This window comes from Podarcis bocagei (genome assembly GCF_964188305.1).
Source record: "Podarcis bocagei genome assembly, chromosome: 16".
Lineage (NCBI taxonomy): Eukaryota > Metazoa > Chordata > Lepidosauria > Squamata > Lacertidae > Podarcis > Podarcis bocagei.
The window spans coordinates 32,713,336-32,729,029 of record NC_138142.1 but is presented as its reverse complement, the minus strand read 5'-3'; the positions used below and the strand labels follow the sequence as shown (position 1 = coordinate 32,729,029).

General features: G+C 46.7%; 2 protein-coding genes across 2 annotated transcripts in view; both read left to right on the top strand.

Annotated features, from left to right (window-relative positions):
* LBHD1 (LBH domain containing 1) overlaps positions 1-15,694 on the top strand; it is a 109,441-nt gene that overhangs the window by 35,364 nt on the left and 58,383 nt on the right. The gene's annotated exons all lie outside the window — the stretch shown is intronic.
* Positions 165-6,319, top strand: LRRN4CL (LRRN4 C-terminal like). The gene is made up of 2 exons (XM_081173387.1): positions 165-1,125; positions 3,527-6,319. The coding sequence occupies exon 2, from the start codon at positions 3,532-3,534 to the stop codon at positions 4,408-4,410; it is 879 nt and encodes a 292-aa protein (XP_081029513.1). The 5' UTR covers positions 165-1,125; positions 3,527-3,531; the 3' UTR covers positions 4,411-6,319.

Below are 15,694 nucleotides of genomic sequence, written 5' to 3'. Positions count from 1 at the left end.
CTCAGTCCTTCGGCTTGCAAAATGGGAAGAAAGCCCAGCAGTAAAGAAAAAGAGGATGAGATCCTTTTGGGACGGAAGACGAAGAAAGAAAGCAAATATGATAATATAAGTGAGGGGTGGGAAACCTGTGGCCTTCCACTTCCATAATTCCTTACCATTGGCTGGGAGTTGGAGTCTAACAACATCTGGAAAGCCCCCCCCCCACTGCACTGTAAATCACGTTTTTTTGGCACCGCTTTGGGTGTAAGATGATCCCTGGAAACTGTCTTTTGTCTGTGCTGATGCTCCAATGAGTGGCTGAGACCTGGGTGAGTGTGTGGCTCCAGGCAGGGCAGAGCTGGTCTGGGAGCAGGAAAAATACCTCTCCCTCTGTCTGGGATGAGTATCCTGAATCAGTTTGCCCATGTAAGAATAGTCCCGTCCCCCCCCTGGGATTGTGACACAGCACACAAACACACCCTTCCTTGTCTCCTGTTAAGTCTTTTTTACTTTCTCTCTCTCTCTCCCCTCAACTCTTATTTATTCCCTCTCTTACCCAGAGGAGGGATTTCCGAGAAAGACGTGAATAGCCCTTATAAGGCACTATTTGTTTTCTTTCCAGGCACCTGCCAGGGGGGTCCCTGTCAAGCCAAAGAATTTTCCACGCCCATTAGCTGCCTTGTACTCATTCCCACTGGCTGGGCCCAGCTGTAAAGGAGGTGGGGGGGGGGAGGAAGAGGTTGTGAAGGGGGGCGATGAGATCATCCCACGAGGAGGATATAAAAGTTTGGGTTTTGGGCTTCGCAAGAGGCCACCACTTTGCTCGTTCCCGGCAGGCAAGGAGCTCTTATCATTTCCACGGATACCACAAATTTCTCCTCGGCTCTGAGGCGGCAATTATTGTGCCCCCACGCCACCCCATCCCATACAGGCAGCTTTTGATACACACACACACACCACATTTCAGCACCACAGGCTTTTGGTCCTTGCCTGGTGGGTCCTGTTATTCCTGGAAACAGCTCCATCGGAGTTCTTTCATCGAGGGGAGTTCCTGCCACCTTGCATCCTTTGGGTAATAACTTGCTGCAGAGACCCTTCCCCGGCAGCCTGTTGCCTAGCAACCAAAAGCAGACATCCACCATCCAGGTGAGTGAATTTGCCCCCTTGAGCCACATCTCCTCCTCCTCGCCTCTTAAGTTGCGTTCCTCTTGGGGTAAAGTAGGGGTGGGGGATCTTGTTTGTTTGTTTGAGGGGGGGTCACATTCCCATCTTGAGGGGTGGTGCATACTAGCAGTGGGAAGGGCCAGAAGTAAAGAGTCGGCATAGCAAGAAAGGTAACGTTTATGTTTGTATAGTAATCTCTTGTACACATGCTCTATTGGGGCAAGCAAAAGGTATGGTCAAAGTCCAAGGGCACATTCCAGCTTGGTAGAAACACTTAAGGAAGGCTGTTGAAGGGCCCAGCTCAGGATATATACATGTACTACCACACCACAAGAATCCTGGGAACTGTAGTTCAGCCCGCACAGATATACAGTTCCTTAACAAACTATAGTTCCCAGGATTACAGTGGTACCTCAGATTAAGTACTTAATTTGTTCCAGAGGTCCGTACTTAACCTGAAACTGTTCTTAACCTGAAGCACCACTTTAGCTAATGGGGCCTCCTGCTGCCGCTGCCCCGCTGCTGCACGATTTCTGTTCTCATCCTGAAGCAAAGTTCTTAACCCGAGGTAATATTTCTGGGTTAGCAGAGTCTGTAACCTGAAGCATATGTAACCCGAGGTACCACTGTATTTGAGGCATTCTTTAAATGCATGGGGTATGTGCTGCCTCAGGAGGGATGTTGCCTGGAGAGGGTCCTGAGGAATCTGGCAGAGAGACCTGGATGGGTACATTTGGACTCCAGGCCTGAGTTCCCCGTCTCCTTGCTCTAGATCCTGTAGGAGGCAGTGATGGACCCTCTGGTTCAGGAGAACTCTACTTCCAAAATCAGCAGAGGCAGATCAGATGTGGTCTGTTGTCTTCACATCTTGCAGGTCGCTTCTGGGTACAGGGCACTCGACTAGATACACCCTTGGTCTGATCCAGCACATCAGCCTTTGCAAAGGGAGAGCAGCGCCCTCGTCTCACTCATCCTCCAACTTAGGCTGTGAATGCACTGTGCATTTAAAATATATGCGAAACACATTCCCCACCACCTCAAAATAATAATTCTGGGAACAGTGGTTTGTTAAGGGTGCTGTGAAATGTAGCTCTACGGGGGTAAACTACAATTCCCATAATTCTTTTTGTGAGGTGCTTTACATGTCTGGTGTGTACGCAGCCAACATCTGGAGGGCCACAGGTTTCCTCATCCTGTGGGTTACCACTTCTGATTCAGACCTTGACTCCAGCCACAAGCATGCATAAATCTGGCTGCGCACAAGCAGTCACCTCGTTCAAAATAGTAATGCGTAATGTCAGATCTGGTGGTTTAGGAATTCTGAATGTTTCACCATATGAAAGATGCAAGGGGGGTATTTTATTTTAGATCTGTATTTATATAAGACTTAATAGTTATAATTTATAAGCAGTGTGCATACTTTTTTTAAGAACACTGTACAAAGAATAAGAACAATTGAAATAAACCCTAGAAATGGAGAACCTTAAAATGCTGAAATTGGAAAGTCATTGTCAAGCACCTGCAGTTCAGCGGGGAACAGGATGAGTTCTTATCTCAATCAGGAGGGTAGTTCCACAGGATTGGACCCGCAATTTTGAACACACCACTTCTGGTAGTTACGAGGCATGTCTCTGAACCGTGGTAGATCACTAACCGAGACTCCCTCAAATATCTCAGTGTTTGGGCAGAGATATATGGTCTCTGTGATAGTCTGGACCCACGTTGTGGAGGGCTTTGTAAATTGGGTTTGTGATACCTCAGAGCATCTTAATTCCAGGGCGGTGGGTTCAAGCCCCACATTGGGCAAAGGATTCATGCACTGCAGGGGTAGGACTAGATGACCCTTGGGGTCTCTTCCAACTCTGTGTTGATTCTATGACTCAAGGCAGCTTCCCATTTAAAACCAGCTCTTAAAAACTATTACTTTTGATTATCTTAAACTGCTTATCGCCTTCTGTACAAATAGTAGTTTGGGATAAGAACCTACGTTATTTGGTTGTTTATGTATTGCATAAACACCAGCTTCCGAGTTAGGGTGGGATATTTCATTATTTATCTGTGTGACATTGTTATATGTTGAAAAAATTGATTAGAAAAAAATAGACCAATAGTCCTTTGGTAATTCTCATAGAACTCCAGCCCAATGGTTGCCATTAATTTGATTCTGAATTGGTTTTAGAATGAACTGATTTTAGAATGTATTTCAATTAATTGATTGTGATTTTATGTAAACTGTGTTACTTTTACTGTTGTTAGCAGCTCTGAGCCCAGCTTCGGCTGGGGAGGGCAGCATATAAATATTTTTTTTTATTGTTGTTATTAAAATAAATTAAAACACCCCTATTTCCCCCTTCTACTGTGCTTCTCTTCCATCTGTTACCAGGAGCCATGCAAATCTCAGGGCTGTTTCTGGTAGCGGCCTGGATCCTGACCCTCTGCCCCCAGGCATCACCGACAAGCATGGGGCACCCTTTGCCCGTGCCCCTGAAAGAGAACCCCCTCTTCCCACATCCCTCAGGGAGCAACGCCCCGGCGGTGAGCAAAGACAGGACCTCATGGCCTGCTCCGGTCAAACCTTCTCTGGATTATCCTGACAATCAACATTACGACGATTACGACTACCCTCTGACCTCAGAGCCCCAGACGCCCGGCCTTCCACAGCCGCCCCATCACTTTTGCAAATACAACCCCTGCCAGCACCTCCAAGTGCCCTGCGCAGAGCTGAGTAGGGCTAGCGGGTGCTTGTGCCCGGGGGTCACCGGCCCAGATGTGCCCCCCGAGCCGCCCCGCCTGCAGATGGTCCACACCAGCGAGGTGGGAGCGAGCATGCGCTGGTGTGCCCCTTCTTCCACGGTCCAGGAATATCGCTTGCACTATCAGCTAGTTGGTGAGGACTTCCTCACCGGCCCGGCCCTCAACAACACTTTCCGCTTGGCAGCTGTCTCAGGGTTGCTGCCAGATCACGAGTACCTGTTCTGCATCGTGGCATCCAACCGGGCCGGATCCAGCCCCACGGACGATGGCACCCGGCAGCACGGGCCGTGCCGCCTCATCCGGACTCCTGCCCACCAAATGCCCTATGCCTACATAGCTGCGGGGCTAGCTGCCACCATCATCCTTGTGGTCATCTCCGCCTTGGCCTGGCATTTCTGCGTCCGCAACAGGAGGAAGCATCCTCACCGCGGGTCAATGGACAACATCCTCGACGCTGAGCCAGGCCTGGACGGAGCGGCAAACAGCTCTTTCCGCAGTGAGGAGCAGCTCTGAGCAGGGTGTTGGCGTCTACTGGCAAGATGGCATCTCTGTTGCTTCAGAGTTCGAGGCTCTGTTTCTTTGGGGGAGCTTCACTCGACGCCATTGCTTTTAACATGCTGTGTTTGTTGCTGCCTCCAGGGTGGAAGGGGCAGCGATTTTGTGTTATCCAGGCCTTTTTTCAGCCGGAACTCAGTTCTGGTACCTCTCAGGTGGGCGCCACTGCCATTATAAGAGAACAAGTGAGGCATTTATGGTGAGTTCTGGCACCTCTTTTTCTCAGAAAAATAACACTGGTGCCATCCATGCTGTCTACACAGAGATGGCAAGTGTTTTCTTCAGAGATGTTTTCTTCAAAGGCTCTGTCGTTTTCGTGGACTTTGCCCAGCTCTTTACTTGCTGCCTCTGGGACGGAAGGGGAGCGATTCTGAACTCTCAGCGCTGGGGAATTTGAACCAGTCCATTCCCCTGATCTTTCATGGACTGAGAGAGGGTGCACAGACAGATCTGACCTGGACCACCACTTTGAAAAGTGGTCTACCAGGGCTGGACTTGCCATAAGGCAGAATGAGGCAGCAGATTCAGGCAGTTAAAAAGAAGCAGCAAAATGTTAGAGGACGGGACCCAGTGTCCTTGGGGCTGTCATGAACAACACTGTTCCATTGTCACCAGTGCTGAACTAACGCTCAACGTTGAGTCCAATCTGATTCTGTATGTGGATTGGACGCAGGGCCAGTGAAGGGTGTGGTCTGGGGAGAGGAGGTGTGGCCTGGGGATACTTCCAAGGGCCAGAGAGAGAGAGTTGAAGGGCCAATTCAGGCTCCGAGCCTGAAGTTCCTCATCTCCATCCTACAACATACTGTTTCTTCTCCAGCAAAATGTCTTGGCTCAACCCTGTACTCTACATACCCCCTTTGGGGAGAGGACTGCAAATAACTTGTGTCATCGTCACTCTTAACTCTCCCCAAGTGCCCAGTCAAAGCCCCGTGGACCAGTTCAGTCAGCTCAAGAAGAAGCCATGTATTCAGATCCTGCCAAATTGTCATTTCCAATTCTTTCTTCTCTTGAAAAGGATGGCTGCTCTTGGGAGGGATGTGAAGACGGTCTTTTAAGATGTTGCGAGAATCTATGTTTATTTATGTATTTATTATCAGAGGTTTTTTTTAAAAATAAAACAACATTACAGAGGTACAAAACTTCAGAGATATCTACAACTAGTGGTGGGGTAGAAATTTGATTCAGTTCACGTTTATATGTGAATCTGGAAAGAGACACAGCTATGTGGACAGAGCTTCCGCTTGGTGGGTAGATGGTCCTATGTTCAATCCCTGGCATCTCTAGTTAGGGTTCAGAAAAGAGTCCTGGTCTGAAATCCTGGAGAGCTGCTGCCAGTCAGTGTAAGCAATACTGAGCTAGATGGGACATTGGTCTAACTCAGTATATGGGAGTTTCCTATGTTTCTACCTAATTTGCAGCTTTCCCAAAACAAAGCTCAAAAACAGTCCCATTGTTTGAAATTTGTACTTCTCTGAGTTTTGCAGAGCAGTTCTCCAAGGCATGTGTGGAAAAATGCTTATGCTAGATTGAAGCGTGCCAAAAATGCATATATCTGTAGGGGGGGGAAGCATTATAAATGTATTGTATTAGAGGAAATTGATTTACACAAATGCTTATATTAGACACAATTGCACACCAACATGTGTGCATTAGGAGGAATTTGACTAAAATGCTGATCAGTTTTAATGAGTACAAACTGATATTGAAATGGGGAGAACTGAATTTAAAATGAGAAAAAAGAGAAAAAACAAAATGGCAGATTTGCTCATTCGACGCCCACTCCAAGCCAGATATTCTCATAACTGCACATTGGTGTTCGTTGATTGTTGCTGGAGGAATCAGAGTAGAGTAAAATGCTGAACCATCATTTCCTGGAATGCCTTTGTTCCTTATTTATCTTTTCTTTCCAGAGCACCTCAGATGAGTTATGGCAGCCTTACCCGACCTGCTGCCCATCCCTTTCGATGTTTTGGAACTACAATTCCCATCAGGCAGAGCCAGCCTGGTGAGTTGTAGTCCAAACCATCTGGAGGGCACTAAGTTGGAGAATGCAGAGTCAATGGAACGTGGTTGACTCTTTCCTGACACACACACACACGTGTCGTTGCATCAGGACTTGAGTTTCCGTTGGCGGCTGTCCTTGGCAGAGTTCACAAGCTTTTGAGCTGTGTCCTGGAAAACTCAGTGTTTTCCAGATGTGTGTTGAAGGAAGGCATGGGAACGGTGGGAATTTGGGAGTGCCTTTCTCTTGGCCGAGCTGGGACAACATGTACCCATAGGCCTCTGGGAATATGGTAGGGTTGAGGAGGTGGGGACTTTCCCTCCCTGAGCATCTCTTGGATGCCTGCCTACCTCAAAAAGCAGATGTGAGAAAGTCTTCCCAGAGGGAGGCCTGTCCTGTCTTGGGTTCTGAGTCAAACTTGGCCCCATCTGCACCATGTGTTTAAAGCAGTATCATACAACTTTCATGGCTTTCCCCCCAAAATCCTGGGAACTGTAGTTTGTTAAGGGTGCTGAGAGTGTTTAGGAGACCCCTGTTTCTCTCACTGAGCTACAATTCCCCAAGTGGTTTAACAATCCATACCTCTTCCCGGGGAACTCTGGAAATTGTAGTCCTGTGAGAGGAATTAGCGGGGAAGAGTTTTGGACCCCACCTGCACCCTGCTTCATACCACTTTAAATCGTTATGTTTCCCCCCCAAATAATCCTGGGATCTGTTGTTGGTTAAGGGTGCTGAGAGATGATAGGTAAAGGTAAAGGGACCCCTGACCATTAGGTCCAGTTGTGTCCGACTCTGGGGTTGTGGTGCTCATCTCGCTTTATTGGCCGAGGGAGCCAGTGTACAGCTTCCGGGTCATGTGGCCAGCATGACTAAGCCGCTTCTGGCGAACCAGAACAGCACACGGAAACACTGTTTACCTTCCCGCCGGAGTGGTACCTATTTATCTACTTGCACTTTGACGTGCTTTCGAACTGCTAGGTTGGCAGGAGCAGGGACTGAGCAACGGGAGCTCACCCCGTTGTGGGGATTCGAACCGCCGACCTTCTGATCAGCAAGTCCTAGGCTCTGTGGTTTAACCCACAGTGCCACCCACGTCCTGTTGAGAGTTGATAGGAGGCCCCTAATCCCTGTGAGACCTACAATTCTCACAGTTCCTTGGGGAGAGGGATTAACGGTTAAACTGGAACTGTACATCTGTGAGGGGAATAGGGAGTCAATGGTCTGACTCAGCATAAGGCAGCTTCCTGTGTTCCTTTAGATGTCTTAATGCAGACCTCTGTAAATAAGAAGTAAATTTGCCTGGATGCTTAGATGAGGTTTAGTTTCTTCACACCATCGTCAGAAATGCCCTCTTTGACCTGGGCATCGAAGGTGATGTAAACAAGGCAACATGTCTTTGTGAAATTCCTGCTTCTTGTTGGCAGGAAATGGTTGGCATGAAAACATACGCAACAAGTTCCCCTTCGGACGGATCAGTCACATCTGCGTGCGGTGGCACACTCAGGCAGAGCCACGGCCGGCAAATTGTTGCGCAGCACAATCACATTCATTGTTGGTTTCAACACCACCTTCAGTCAGCGGGGGAAACCTTGTGACTGTGCACACACCACACACTTAGAGCGCAAACCCCCTGCACAAAGCATCCTGGGGACTGTAGTTGGTTATGGGTGTTGGGAATTGTCGTTCCTACAGAAAGGACAGATCGTGAAGCTGAGGCTCCAATACTTTGGCCACCTCATGAGAAGAGAAGACTCCCAGGAAAAGACCCTGATGTTGGGAAAGATGGAGGGCACAAGGAGAAGGGGATGACAGAGGACGAGATGGTTGGATAGTGTTCTCAAAGCTACCAGCATGAGTTTGACCAAACTGCGGGAGGCAGTGGAAGACAGAAGTGCCTGGCATGCTCTGGTCCATGGGGTCACGAAGAGTCGGACACAACTAAACGACTAAACAACAACAACACAGGATTCTTTGGCACCAACTTGCTCTCACAGACAGGCCAGACCCACAAGCAGGGTGCCTGATGTGGATTGTAAGGTACAGGCCAGGTTGGTGTGAGCAACCTGACCGCAAACCAGGGCTTTTTTCAGCCAGAACTGACCGGGCGGAACTCAGTTCTGGCACCTCTCAGGTGGTTGCTATTGCCATTTTAAGAGAACAAGGGAGGTGTTCATGGAGAGATCCGGCGCCTCTTTTTCCAGAAAAATAGCACTGCCCCAAACCATTTTGGGCAGGGGTGGAGAACCTTTTTATTCTATAGGCCACATTCCTTTCTGGGTAACCTTCCTGGGGGCACATGCCAGAGGCAAAAGTGGATTGGTCAACAAACCTAAAATATACCCTTGTACAGGAGGCCAGTTTGTACACACACCTCTCCAGTCAGTCAAGGAAGAAGCATTATCAGAGTTTGAAGACATCCCAGTCAGGCAAAAACACTGGAGGGTTATAAGCTTTAAGACTTAATTAGGTAGAAAAAGAGACCAATTAGGTAGAAAAAGAGACCGTTAATGGTCAGACTAGTTTCTTTGTGAAGCAAATAGGCTAGGCCAGGTCTGCTCCTTATCCACTTTGTAATGTAAACTTGAGCCACTATGTTTGGATCCACTGACTGAAGAGATGGAAGATACTTCTGAAATAAAGAGATGAAATAAAAAACCTAGTCAGGTCTGTTGATTATCCACTTGGTTATGCAAACTTGGACCAAGACATTTGAAAGCTGAAGATACTTCTGGAAGAAGAGCTAAAGCAGGTTTTGGGGAGCCTTTGCTCAGCATCAGGGCATTGGAGAGTCCCTCATAGGGGTCCATGGTAGTGTTTTCATCAGCCCATCTACATGTGGGTGAACCTGTTTCCTCCTTTTGACAGGTTGTCTGGCCGAAACTCCCTGCCCATAGAAAGATAGCATGGCAGGAACAGCATTAAGCAACCCATTTTTTTACATTCAACCAAGAGCACTTAGTAGGTGTGGGTGGCAAAGGGAGGAAAGTTTATACAAAAGGAGAATTCCCTGGATGCCAAGATCCAGGTTTGGGACAATAACTATTTGGTGAGAGAACCCCATCAACTAGTTAAAATCACAAAATATGCAGCAAAGGAAAGCATGGGAATATCAGCTGGTAGACCTTTTATAATATGCCACTGTGAGTTCCAAAATAGTCCACTCCATCATAGAAAAATACAAGGTTGGTAAGTTAAAAATGGTTTACTTACAAACTCTTCACAGGTCAGGTTCATGTGCTTTTCTATACATCAGTCAGAAAACACAGGCGATACAACTTGGCTTAGTTTCAGTGTGTTGAAAGTTCTATTGGTATAGATAGAACACAATAATGGCTTGTTAGAGCCATGCAGTCTGAGCTTGGAACAACCATCTCAGGCCTCTTTACATGCTGAGCTTCTTGGATAGGAGGCCTGGTTACCTGGTTCCTCCCAAGGTAAGTCCAGCAGGACAGCTTACTCTATGGTTTTAACCCCTGCATGTATTAGTTAGACTTAAAATCTCTTTCCTTCAGAGAAAACCTGCAGTTTAGTGCTGAATTGGAGCAAACGGCAATTGGATTTTCACAATACTGGGAAGCTTTTAATGTCTGGTGTATTGTATATTATTTTATGTTCTGTTGTACGCCGCCCAGGGTGGCTGGGGCAACCCAGTCAGATGCAAGGGCTACAAGTAATGAACTGCTGTTGTTCCAATTTATTGCTAAGGAACAGGTTTTCCAGCCAAAGAAAAGGCAAAACTGTTCAAAATTGTGCCCCGAATGCACAGGACAAGGGGGAAAGCACTCGGAGAAGCAGAAGCGTGGACAAGCCCTCTCAGCGTTCTACGAAGCCCAAAGTATTTTAGGTTGTGAACACCACCCGGGGCAGTGTTCTGGCTGAACACATAAACCCTCTCCCTTGTAAATCCTTGTCTGTTTATGCTTTTCCTGAATGTTTCCTCCTTCTTTGTTGCTCTATGCCAGGGACAAGAGTGAATCATATGTCTCTTTTTAAAACTTGGATTACGTTGTTCCCCTACCCCCACCCGCAAATTCTGGAGAGCGGGACTGTGTAGGAAGTGTTTATAGCCTTGGGAAGGTGGGGTGAGTGGGGAGGTTGTTTTTTGAGACATAAACAGTCTAGGACTCAACACACGAGGTCAAACTGCATTGGGTTTGAGCACGCTCACAAACACGTGCGCCGTTCATGCGCAGAAACCCACCAGGCCTTGATTTAGATCCCAGATGAGTACACGTTCATGTAACACTCAAAAGCTTTTCTCTCACACGCGTGAAACACAGGGAATCCATCATCCATAGTTATGTAATTTTTAAAAAATGTTGACTTCAAGCAACTGAGGGGCTCTGATTTTCATTAGAGCAGCAGCAGCAACCAGAGAAACGGGAGACAGTTAAATTAATGTTGGCCATGTTCCACTTTTCCCTATCAAAATTAAAGACTCCCGTAGCTAAGGATGGACAAAGTTGACAGCTATGGTTTCTCCTTTTGACAATCTTTTGACATCTGCTTGCGAATTTGTTTTTTAAGAATTCCTTGTGAATATTCATTAGCATTTCAGTGCAGTTTTTCCTAACATACATTGTTTTTATATGCAATTTTGTCTAATATACACATTTTCTTTTGCAAAGCAATCTTAAGAACGTAAGAGCCACCTGTTGGACCAGGCCAATAGCAAATCTAGTTCAGCATCCTTTCTCTCAGTGGCCAACCAGGTGCCTGTGCAAATAGAACCTGAGTGCAAGAACATTACCCCCACCCCCACCCCGTGATTTCCAGAAACTGGTATTGAGAAGCATTACCAGCCCCAGCCAAGGAGGCAGAGCATAGCTATTGTTAAGTTGTGGGTGAACATATCAGACGACACAGCGATTCTTCAAACAGCTCTTGTTTATTCGCAGGGCAGAACAGAACTGAACTGAAGGGTTCAGCCAGCCTGCTTATATAGAGCTCCACTAGAACGCAACAGTAACCATTTTCTGTAACTATCCAATCACTGAACGTCACTTTCAATCCCTGATTTGCATATGTGGACCTGAATGAAAACTATCTACAGTATCCCCTGCTGGCCCAGGGTAAGAACTTCAGTACATAACAGCTATCATGACTAGTAGCCATGAATTTGTTGAATCCTCATTTAAAGCCATTCTAAGTTGGTGGCCATAACTTCCTCCTGTGGAAGTGAGTTCCAAAATTTGACTATGCTCTGCGTTAAGAAGTATTCTTTTGCATTTCAATGCACACTTTATCTCAATATATGCATCTTTTTACAAGTTAGTTAGCTGGAGAACTGTATTATGCAGTTCAGAGAGCTGTGAATTTGGAGGGTTGTGTTTCAGTTCACAAATTGTTTCAGATCAGTGTGAATCTGGTAGGTTAGCCTTTAAAAACTAATCCAATTTCTGTCCCATCCTTACCTGCAGCTGATTCAAAGATGATTGTGTGCATACCCCACACAGTTCCTCTCAACATCTAATTGCAAGTCTGCCATAATGTTATTTTAGCCCTTAGGCATAGGCCACCCCGGCCAAGCTTTATTTGTAGCAGGACTTAAGAGATCATTCTTTATTACATTTTTATCCTCCCTTTCCTCCAGAGCTGTGGAGGTAGCCCACATGCTGATTCTTCCTCTCTTTTTAACCTCCCACTAACAACCCTGTGAGGCAGGTTACGCTGTGGGACAGCAACTAGGCCAAGTTAATTTCCTGGTTGGGATAGAATTAAATTCAGGACAGGCAAAAGACAAAAGAAAGTACTTCACACAGTGTGTATAGTTCAACTTCCCCCTGTTCTGTTCTGTGATGTGAGGGATAAGAAGCCACCATTTTCGAAATCAATCCTCTTCATAAAGCAAATCTGTTTGTGTGTTTGCCTTTTTTTTAAAAAAAGGCTTCATTGAGCAAATTCACTTGGAGGCGTCTAAATTGGTTTGTTGGCATCAGGAGAGCATTCCCATGCTCCATTCATAGGGGGTTTGTTTTCTTTTCCTTGCTTCTTTCATATCGAGTTTTTTCCCCTTCCACCCAGCTGAGTCTTCCAGTAAAATTAGGAAGACAGCTATTTGCCAGGAATGTAAAAGTCTAATTCCCAAGTGCAGCTTGCCATCCGTAAACAGATTCAGGATTTTTCCTTGATCACATGGAAACATGAATTGGAAGATGACTTGATCGAAAGGGATAAATGACTATTTATTTCTGCATTGAAGAGAATTTTTCAAAACAACCCCTGGAACTGAGAGTGTAGTATCTATGCCATACCATATGTCTGGGACTTCAAAAAAACAGCTCAACAAGTTTGGGGCGTCCTGGTTTTTACTCTTCAAAGTATGGAAACCCTCAAAGTCAGCACAGGCTGCAGGGATGGAAGCCCAAGGCCCCAATCAGCTGCACAAGTAAGAGGACCCCAAATGAATAGGATGTGGTAATGCTTCTAAAAGGGACATGGGTGGCGCTGTGGGTTAAACCACAGAGCCTAGGACTTGCCGATCAGAAGGTCGGCGGTTTGAATCCCCGCGACGGGGTGAGCTCCCGTTGCTCGGTCCCTGCTCCTGCCCACCTAGCAGTTCGAAAGCACGTCAACGTGCAAGTAGATATATAGGTACCGCTCCGGCGGGAAGGTAAACGGCGTTTCCGTGCGCTGCTCTGGTTCGCCAGAAGCGGCTTAGTCATGCTGGCCACATGACCCGTAAGCTGTACGCCGGCTCCCCCGGCCAATAAAGCGAGATGAGCGCTGCAACCCCAGAGTCTCCACAACTGGACCTAATGGTCAGGGGTCCCTTTACCTTTACCTAATGCTTCTAAATACCAGTAGCATAGCCTTCAAGTGTCCCGAATATCCAGGGAGAGCCAGTGTGGTGTAGTGGTTAAGAGCGGTAGTCTCGTAATCTGGGGAACCGGGTTCGCGTCTCCGCTCCTCCACATGCAGCTGCTGGGTGACCTTGGGCCAGTCACACTTCTCTGAAGTCTCTCAGCCCCACTCACCTCACAGAGTGTTTGTTGTGGGGGAGGAAGGGAAAGGAGAATGTTAGCCGCTTTGAGACTCCTTAAAGGGAGTGAAAGGCGGGATATCAAATCCAAACTCCTCCTCCAGAATAACAAAAGCCATCCTGGTTTCTGATTTTACCCTGGAATGTCCCCATTTCCCCCGCCAGAGTGGCAATTTTGTCCCAATAATCATGCAAATAAAGACCGCTTTTTCTAACTCCACATACACATTCTATATTTGCACTTAACTGCCTTGCGGTCTGCATGACGCTCTTATTTTTAGCCTGGCAATGTTGGCACTGGAGGATCAAGGAATGCAGAAACCATTGCCAGTTGGGCAAGCAAGCCACAAGCAGGTGGCATACAAAGCCGCTTTGATTCTCCGTCCTCTCCCTGACTCAAAACAACTCTGTTTAGCTTGTGTGTGTTTGCTACCAAGATATCAAGTCTGAATTAGCTTCGTTCTCTCACTGGGGCAATAAAGCTGTGACTGGGCTAGGTTGCCTCGGTCTGCAGGGGGCAGTTCAAATTACGGATCAACATCCCTGCACATAGAAGACTAGCACATCAAGAAGCACCCTTCTCTCTGAGATGCTAAGGAAGCACCAGTGTTGCACTCTACCCCAATCTCTGCGTGGTATGAGATTCCAGGTGCCTACCCAGGGTTCAGTTGGGCACCAGCTTGGCTGCAGGAGTTGCCAGAAGGTGCCATCCTACAGTCTTAGGGACTCCACTCCAAATTTTGTAGGGTTTTCCCCTTAGTCTTTTATTTTTCCCAAAGACATCCCACAAGGCAGCAGAGGTTTAGTATCAAGAGTTTTTCTTTTCCTAGATGGGCTACCTGCCCTGGCTGATGAGTCCCATCTGCACCTTCCTTCTGGGGAGAATACTGCTAGTACAACACAACAGTGAGTGGTACCTCGGGTTACATACGCTTCAGGTTACAGACTCCGCTAATCCAGAAATAGTTAAGAACTTTGCTTCAGGATGAGAACAGAAATCAGGTTAAGAACAATTTCAGGTTATGAACAGACCTCCAGAATGAATTAAGTTCTTAACCCGAGGTACCACTATATATTTTTTTATAAAATATGCATTTTCTCATTTTGATGTTTTTAATGGTGTTTTATTGGATTCCTGCCAGCCCCCTGCTGATTTTATTCTAATATGCTACCTACCACCTTGATACGTTTTTGTGGAAGTTCAGATTATAAATACATGAAGAATTGTGATGATGTTCTAATCTGGAAGGACCTGGAAAGTCTAGTGTGAAGGTATGTGGCATTCCAAAAATTCTTTCAGTGGGTTCCGCCATCGCCTCTTACAGAAGTTCCTTGTTCACTCGTTACCCGTCTATGAAGGAAGCTTCTGTTCAGAACCTATTTTCCTTGGTCAAAAAGCCAGAGGGGTTTTGGCGACCATCACACTGGGGCCCCAGGCACATATTTCTTCAGGATTGACTGAAGCAGAGCCAATCTCACCCACCTCAGATGGACGGATGTTTATACGCCCTTCATTAAAATTATGAACGTCAAGTGCTGGAGCTTTTACAAACAAGATTCCATTTGAGTGTCTTGTTCTGCAACTCAGACAGTCTGGGAAGGAGTCAGAACTTACGGCTGGTGCTAAAACTTCATTAGTTTGTCCTTTTCCATCCCCCTGGCAGCCAAAAAGGGGTATGAAATTTCTACCACACCCTTTCTGTGTAAATCAGACTGAGTAGACAGGCTGTGCTGCTTGCTTGAAGTACATTTAAAGCACACAAACACCCCCAAAATTATGGAAATGGTTGTTTTTAAGGCAGTTGTAGCACTATGGCGTATATGCAGCCTTAAAATTCTGGTGCCCTGTCTCTATCCAACCCTTCCCTGAATACTGTCCAGCATTTCCTAGAATTGAAATGTGGACATGGTTGTAACCTGTTGTGCAGCTGAGGGAGCCAGAGACAAACGTGGGCAGAGCAACTATTGTAATTTTTACCTTTGCAGAGTAGGCTAGTTTCTACGCACATAAGGCTCTTCCAAACTTGCACTTGAATCGGAACAAATGGATTGACATTTGTTATGATTGAGTGGTAAACAACGGGTTATCCTGGGGAAAGAGGTGGGGCAAATGGAAAGCTGCTCGGACCCATCATGGCTAGAAGGAACATGCAGAAGTGTGGACAAGCCCTTAATCACAAACCCTCGTCTATCATCTACCCAGGCGAGCAAGAAGCATTGTTAGAGTTCCAGCCAGGAAAAAAACCTTAAGTGGGGAG

Excerpts from the sequence above, each read along its gene's own strand:
- LRRN4CL (XM_081173387.1), top strand. The coding sequence starts at position 3,532 with ATGCAAATCTCAGGGCTGTTTCTGGTAGCGGCCTGGATCCTGACCCTC.